General features: G+C 37.8%; 1 protein-coding gene across 1 annotated transcript in view; it reads left to right on the top strand.

Annotated features, from left to right (window-relative positions):
• Positions 1–8,544, top strand: part of MPDZ (multiple PDZ domain protein) — an 87,390-nt gene that overhangs the window by 25,678 nt on the left and 53,168 nt on the right. The window contains exons 12-16 of the mRNA XM_010001919.1: positions 1,244–1,323; positions 2,257–2,403; positions 2,998–3,165; positions 4,138–4,323; positions 7,039–7,248. Of these exons, the coding sequence (XP_010000221.1) occupies positions 1,244–1,323; positions 2,257–2,403; positions 2,998–3,165; positions 4,138–4,323; positions 7,039–7,248 (791 nt within the window). The remainder of the gene's footprint in view (positions 1–1,243; positions 1,324–2,256; positions 2,404–2,997; positions 3,166–4,137; positions 4,324–7,038; positions 7,249–8,544) is intronic.

Here is an 8,544-nt window from a genome sequence, read left to right as displayed (position 1 = left end):
CTCTTTCCTTCAGATACTGCAATATACTACAAGATCTCCGCTTTGTGGAAAGTATTGTCATAGTTGAATGTCACACAACACCTGGCTTTATTTTTAGTACTGTTTCTGAGCAATGACTAGAGTAAAAACACTGTCTGAGGCCATTAGTCACTTCAAATTCTTACTAAAAGTCAGTGGGAGCTGGGAACTTAGTCTTGTAATGAAGAGTGTGGTCTTCACCTTTGATGAGTTCTGGAGAGTTTGTGGTACTTACTCTAGGCACAGCACAGACCATAGACCTTGAATATGTAAGGTTCTTTGAAAACGCTTGTTTGCTGAGTGTTGTATCTAAATACCACTTTTTATTGTTTCCTGCCCTAGAATCTAAACAGTGTGACTGAGGGGAAAATGAGCAGGAGGAAGGCATTGCTTTGTTTTGTCAGCCTGCAGATAAACTTTCAGTGAAGTTCCTGCAGTTTGCTACCTAACCTGTCATCATGTTCTTCATAGCACCATTAGTTTGCCTCCTGCTTTCTTTTCCATTTTAATTTCTGCTTTTTAGCTATTATTTTCATTGTATATATTCATGTGTGTGAATCTAACAAAAAAAAAAGGCATCAAAAAAACACCCTAGGTTTTGAGTTCTCTCACCATCCTCTAGAACCTACAAGTTCGGTCACTACATTCTAGAACCTGCAACTTCAAAATCTTTTACAGTTGTACTGATAATTCTGAAAGTACAAAACCTGTGGAATTTCTTTGAAAACTATTTGGGCACTCCCTGTAAAATGCTGGGTTTGTCCAAAGAATCAGTGTGTAGTACTACATTTGTAAGTGCTTTGGCTATCTGCCTGCATCAATCTGTTTGGCCCACATCAGTCTGGTTTAACAAATGCCTGGGGCATGCATGTAACTTCTTAATTTGCTTTGTGCCTATTACCCTGTAAAGTTGTATTAAACTCACTCAACACTGAGGCAAGTTTAAATAGGTGTCCTTTCTTCCTGGTTATTAACACCAAGCTTTTTGACCAAACTTCATGTCTTTTAAAATGCAATTAGTTTTGAGGAGATGGGATCTAATATTGTTTCACAAGTTTGTCAAGTCTGGTGAGAAAAAATATGTCAACTTTTTAGTCATATTTAGGAGAGTTCTGGCATCATGAGAATGATTGTGTAGTCCTGCATGGTCCATGTACTTTATGAGTTACAGGAACAGACAGGATATCTTACTTTTTGTCACAGTAATCTCAGACATTACTTTTAGATTTCCAGCTAACTACTACAGAAGAAGCATCTACAAAGGCAAAATGGCAGAGGATTATGGGTTCAAATTATGAAATAGTGGTACGTAAACTTTGATTACCCTTACTAATGCTCCTTGATCTGTCCACCTATTATGTTGCTAATATACAGATACAAATGTTTGTATTTAAGTTGTTCCTTTATTCATAAATGTCATACATGTGCTCCATAATATGTTGAGATTATTTTGGTTTTTGATTGTGACTGTAGGTATATATCCTTTTGTATTTATAATACAAATAATCACAGGCTTCTTTGGTTACTGTGCCTATGAATATTGTTTCACATATTTCTTAGCTTCAAGAGGATAAATACGTACTAGAGGAAAAAATTAGTATCAGCACTGTGGGGATGACAGAGCACTAGAACAGGCTGCCCAGGGAGGTTGTGGAGTCCCCTTCTCTGGAGTCTTTAAAAACCCACCTGGATGCAGTCCTAAATAATGTTCTCTGGGTGATCCTACTTTAGCGGAGGAGTTGGACTAGGTGATCCTAGAGGTCCCTTCTAACTCTTGACAATTCTGTATTGCTGTGTCTCTGTTAACTTCAAAGGTCCCTTCATTAGCCAGAATTTGAAGATAGTCCTACCCTTTCTGTATATTGAATGAATTGTTTGATGTAATGACCGAAATGATGCATAGGACATTTACTGTAGATACAGCTGAAAATCAGTATATGAGTTCAGGACTTCATTACAAAATTCTATGCCAGAGCTATAGTCTCTGCAAAAGTATGTATTACTAGATACATTGTTGGATCCTTTATTTTAAACCACAGGTGTTGTTTCCCTCAGTGTTGTTGAAGAACCTAAGCTTGTAACTTTGGATGTTTTTTTGGTCTAAAAGTCTGCATTACGTGTGACTATTTCTGGCTCGTAATTTCTGGAATAGTTACCTGATTGTATGTACATTGAAGTGGAAATAACAGGTACAGCTGTAAATATGTCAAAAGTAATAACTTCTCAATCTTATTCTAGGTGGCTGTAGTTAACAAATTTAGTGAAAGCAGTGGGTTAGGGATAAGCCTTGAAGCTACAGTGGGACATCATTTCATTAGATCTATCTTACCGGAGGGGCCAGTTGGACGAAGTGGCAAGCTTTTCAGTGGAGATGAGCTGCTTGAAGTAAGAAAAAAAATACTACTTTATCTTAGTCTTCATTCAGTATGATTTTTGAGCAGTAGCTTCTCACAGGTTATAATTTTGGGAACATAGTATATATACCTGCATATCAACCATAGCCAGAAGTCCTTGAGCAGTCTCTTAATACGTACTTAATGCATGTTTACGTGGATACATACGCTTATGCACATTTCTCACTTGATACCTGATCTTCCAAATACCGTGCAAGGTCAGAAAAAAAGAGTTAACAAAGGCATAAGATTCGATAGGAATATCTCTACCCAATTAAACGGCTGAATACCTGTTTACTGTTTAAGTGGTTTTCTTGAAATGTCAATTTGGATCAAATGATGCAAGAAACATGAAGTGACACAGATGTGGTTTTTGTAGGGTGGTGGCATGCAACTTATGAAACTGTCCGTTCAGTTCAGAACTTAACTTGTGAGCTCCAAATTGAGTAGAAAATAAGGGTTGACAATGTCCATTACCACAGTTTGATTATTTTAAAAAATAATTTGATTAGTGGGTTGGGATTTTTTTCTTCACCTGTGTTTGCTCATTGTTCTTCTAAACACTGTGTATTCTTTCTCTGTTGAGGTGAATGAGATCTCTTTACTTGGAGAAAACCACAAGGATGTGGTCAATATCTTGAAAGAACTGCCTATTAAGGTGACAATGGTGTGCTGTCGTCCGATAGCTCCCCCCATCACTCGTCCAGAAATACTGGAGAGCCTAAGTTTATCTGAGGTTCAGCTCACAGAAAAGGTATTTTGTCTTTAAAAAAATCACTCAGAAAATGACCGTTTTCTTGAGAAAAAAACATATAAAGTTCTTGTACAAGCTGAGAAATACATTTTCATGTTTTAGAACTTGGAATGAAATAAATAGAAAAAGACAAATTATGTTAATCAAGCATCCTTTAGGCCAACCAGAAGATGTCAGTTCTGGTAGGTTGTGGGCAGAAATGTTCTCGGACGCAAGTCTGTCTACCCAAGTACTTCTGTTAAGTGGGCCATGGGGATATGGCAAACAGAACTGTTTGTTCTTTAGAATCTGTATATATTTAATCTGGTTTTGAACATTGCATTGTGGGTTTGTGTTGCACAGAACTGTGTGTGCATTCACTGACAGATGCATTTTTGTCACTCATAAGTGCAGAGTTCTTGGCAGCCTGATGTATTAAACGTGTAGGAATTGTCTGGCGTATGGTATACAAAGCAATGGCATTTGTATGAAAAGAGACATGGTTAATTCTGAGTTCTGGTCAAGGCACCAAGCTCAGCTTATTGCTAAGTTTTTCTGTGACACCAAGGGAAGAGAAAAACATGGGTGCATGTGTATGTATGTGTGTCTCTTTTATTAAATGTTCTGACAGTGCTACTATGTTTAGATCAAGACATATTTTTAGACATACTGTTTAATACAGATATTTGCTGTATATTTGAATACTTGTACTAATAAGGTTTTCTGAAGTTTTCAGTTTGACAGAAATTCAGTTTTGTAATTTTTTTTTCCGGTGAATACTTTGGTATACTTGCAGCATAGCTATTTTGTTACATGGATATGTAAATTCCATGCTGGGTTTATTGGACTAGTTTGTTAACTTTGCTGGGTGCTTGCACTGTGTTTAGAGAAACATCTCTTAGTTTTTTTCTTGTTTTTTTGTAAACAGTTTTGTCTCTGAACATTCATAAACATTTATTACATATATTGGTTAACATTCACTATTTTTCTCAGGCTCACATAGAACTTGGATTCATTGGCTCCTCGGACACAGAGGGAGCAGCTTTGGAAGTAGTTGACGAGGGTCAGAGTGTGGAAGAGGTGCAAAGCTCTTCTTTGGCAATGTGGGAAACAGAAGTACAGCACATTGAGCTGGAGAAAGGAAGTATGGGACTTGGATTTAGCATATTGGACTACCAGGTAACTTTTGCACTCCTTTATTTGAGTAGAGGACAGAACACTTGGTGTAGGTTGAAGCTCACAATATGATCTAAATAAGTATTTTAAGAGTATATGTTAATGAAAGCCAAGCAATGCAATAAAGCTAAATCGATGTCACTACTGGTAGGCATTCCACTAGTTAGTTCCCTTATTCCTCTTAATGTAGTAAGATTACAGGTTCTAATAAAAACGGTAGTACTGGTCCGGAAAAATAGAGTCCGAAATATCAGTCTTCAGAAACTCATCTGCTAGTGCCCCAGAGGCAGTCATATAGTCAGAACATTCAGGCTTTTAGCCATGTATTTTGTACCTGCAGTGAGGTGCTTGAAGCAAAATCCAATAAAGGACTTAGGTGCTTAAAGCAGGATTTACTAAAATCCAGAACTGTAATTCTGAAATCACTTGCTTAGCTGCTGTATGCCCAGGACATGCCTAAACCCCCCCATTCATTTTGTGTTCGACTTTGACATTCCTGGTTATCTCAAGCTGAGATTCTTGGTGTGTCCTGATGAACAGCTCATTGTATGTCTCTGGTTGCACTTTGTCAGGATCCCAGAGCAAATGTTCTCTAGTTCCTAGTTGTCACAGTGGATAATTTTTAATCCATTCAAAGTCAAGTAGTCGCTCCCTCCGCTCAGTGTGGGCTTTTGCCCAGTTCTTTAGTGGTGCTGCAGGACATAGTCTCCTCCCAGGTCTTTGCTGGATGATGTCCCTAAGAGTATATGCATTTCCATCTGGTTGTCACTTCCAGGTAGAAGTTATGCCCACAGGGCACTATTTAGAATTAATCTATACCTCAGTAGTATTTTGCCTTTGCACACTGATAAAGGTGAGAAGCAGTGTAGTTTAATAATGTGAAGGGTAAAGACGTGGTCTTCATCATTTTATGAAATGGTGATTACTCCTGAATTTGTTACTCCTGGTGCTCTGCAGTGAGATACCGTAGCTTTGCCTGAGTATTTGGAGTCCACGTCTCCACATTTCTGCTTCAGCCTCTTCTCAAGCATTGACACAAACCGTAGTTGCCTATGGGATTAGTTACTGAATTTTGTTTGTGGATCATAATACTGAAGGATTGTGGGAAGTACCATAAACTGCTTTATATGTTTTGTAAATGAGAGTGGGATTCTATCCTACAGCTGTAGTCAGCTTTCTGAAACTAACCTGTTTTTTTATGTTAAAATATTTGTGATTTGCCCTGTGTTCTCTCCTTTGACATGTGGTTAAAACATTTCATAACTGAAGTTTCTGCTTTAATCTAATACTGTGAACAATATGTTAGCAGTGAGATTCATCATTGTATTTTCCTGTTTCCATCAAATTCTCAATTACGTTTCTGTGAACAGTGACCAAAATTAAAGACAGGTGTGTTCACGTTAATACATTCCTCATGCTTAATACAACAGCAGGCCTGTAGGAGAGTCTACATAATGCCTTACTCCAGGGAAGACTGTCACGTATACTATAGAAGTGAATTTTTCAAAAGATGTGTCATGCAGCATAATCTAAAATGACACTGTAAATACTTAAGATAGTGTGGAAGATGTCAGTGTTCAGGCTTAAGCACCAGCTCCAGCAGTGCTAGTTGTATTTTCACTTGTGAAATGTTTTATTGCTCCATGGAATTGTTCTTACTGCATTAACTGCATTGAAGTGTTCAAGGGTCGTCATGGTGTCTTTCCCTCACGCCCTTTCTCAGCCTCTCTGTATCATACTAGCTTTCATTAGTCCCCAAGTCCTGTGGTTTTTTTGGGTGCTGCCTTTATGGTGTGCATCCTTTCAGATGCATCTTGGCATGGAGACTAGTTGCAGTTTCATGCTAATTTGCAGATGTTTACTTTTCTCTTCCTTTTTTTATCTGTGAAGCTGGCACATTATTAGTTTTGTTGTTTTTCTGTGCATGCACTCAATGAATTGCCATGTCTTGTAAGAATTAATGTGTAATGATGTTCCTTGTGAATGTCATTCTATAGGAACCATGCAAATGTGTGCACCTGTGGTAACTGTTACAAGAGAATCATATGTTCCTCTTCTGAGTATTTGATGCTAGCATTTTTATAAAAATCAATTATGTTGAAGGATGAGGAAATCAAAGCAATTTTTTTTTAAAGCGAACACCACTTTGTTTTTACTTATTGATTAGAGTTCTGTATTGATATCTTCCTGTCTCCCATAAAGTGTTAATTAGGCATGCACAAGGAATTGCCTCTTAAAAAGCACTTTCTCAGCTGAGCAAGATCTGATGCCATGAAGTATAAAAGAGTTACTGAAAATAAGCCCTTTTTTCCATCAGAGTGCACATGTTAACTTTGCCCTGGGCTGCGTAGCCCAGCTGTGTTCCTAAACCACTGATTGTAAGGGAGGATGAAGTTTGCAACACTGTCATTACAGTAGGAAGTATTTGAATTTCTGGTGGTAATTACTTGTGTAAGTATTAACAACACACTTCAATTTAACAGTATTTTATGCTGGAGATATGATAGGACATCACATTAAAAAGAGTAATAATTTCTGTGCTTAAGAATATATGTCTAAATGTATGGGCAGTATGGGTAGGGGGGTATGTTCCTGTTGAGGGTTCATCTGGAGTAAAGCTCCAGCTTTTTTAATAACCCAACTCTTTAGAAAAATTAGACCCTCAAGACATAAAAGACTAAATAAAATGAAATGTTTTTCTTCTCTTTATTTAATTAGGATCCTGTTGATCCAGCAAACACTGTAATTGTGATTCGTTCATTAGTTCCTGGCGGTGTGGCTGAGCAAGATGGCAGACTTCTTCCTGGGGATCGGCTTATGTTTGTCAACGATATCAACTTGGAAAATGGCAGCCTGGAGGAGGCAGTACAAGCACTGAAAGGAGCCCCAGCAGGAACAGTTAAAATAGGAGTTGCCAAACCACTGCCTGTAAGGATTTGGGAATTCAGTGGGTGCTTCCCATATAATTTCAGCTGGTACATGATAATACTGGCTTCTGCATACATTTTGTGTTCTGTAAGATGTAGCTAGGTGGCTCAAAATACCCAGAACCTGTCTTTTTCAAAATTGATTCCTGTATCTCCTTGCATGTAGGAGAGGCCTGGGTAGTGTATAATTGGTGTGGTGATTGCAGGACCTAGCATACCTGTCTTGCAGCTGAGAAAATAGCGAAGAATCTTTCAAATACCACAGTCCTCTAGGGCTGCAAGTTCCCAGGCATAATTCTGTAGACTTTGCAAGGTTCTCTGAATGTGTGAGATGGTGACATAAAGTCAGTTTTCTGTGGTTTGCCTGGAATTTGCCCAGACTGTTGCTTTACAAGGCATAGTACATATACAGTCTTTGTATTTAGACTGCATAATTTTATATTTAAAGAGCCCTGGGTAGTTTTTAGTCCATATGCCTCAAACTGGTTAATTTAGTATAGGCATAAATCATATCAGGCTTGATTTTATTGGTGGTCTGTAACAATTAGAAGAATGAAGTTGGAAGGAGACGTAGGGTTAGTGAGATAGTGTGTTACTAAGCATGCTAGAAGACTAGTGCCCTTATTGTGCTAAAAGTCAAATCAGTAGAATGGCATCAGTTTACACATAAAAAGAAGATATTTTTTTCTGTGTTTGTAAGCCAAAGTGCAGTCTTTGGGATTCATTTTTGCTTTTCATGAAACCATAATCATCTTGTGGATGCACATGTCAAATTTTCATTCTTGGTGGATCTTTGTGGAGAAGGTGAGAGGGAAGGGCTGACGTTTAGGTTACTAGAAACTTTCATCTTCACAATAAGAGGGTACTTTTTTAACTTGCTTTGTTAAATTTGTTTTTTGTTTGTTGTTTTTTTTGTAGTGGAGATTCTATGTACGCACTACAATGTCTTGCAAACCAACATTTTTATGTGCAAGAAGGTGTAACTCTAAAAAAAGAAAATAGAAGGGGTTTTGTTTGTGTTCCCAGCATTTTGTAAACATTCAGCATTTACACTTTAATATTGCATGTGTTATACTTGCCAATTAATTAATAATCACTGGCTTCTTTGTGGTACTGGATGAATGCAGCTACCAGCAAATTATTTTGGAAAAAGCTACTGCTTATAGTTAAAATTTTGTTTTGTCCTCTTGAGGCTGTTCAACCTGGCACATACAATCTTAAAACACAGCCACTGGATTTAGTCTTCATGCCTGCTAACAAGATTGCTCTTGGGCTAACAAGGTTGTAAAGGCCTCTG

The sequence above is a fragment of the Chaetura pelagica genome, unplaced genomic scaffold, assembly GCF_000747805.2.
Source record: "Chaetura pelagica isolate M959 unplaced genomic scaffold, ChaPel_1.0 scaffold345, whole genome shotgun sequence".
NCBI classification, from domain to species: Eukaryota; Metazoa; Chordata; class Aves; order Apodiformes; family Apodidae; genus Chaetura; species Chaetura pelagica.
This window is presented reverse-complemented; position numbering and strand designations above follow the sequence as displayed.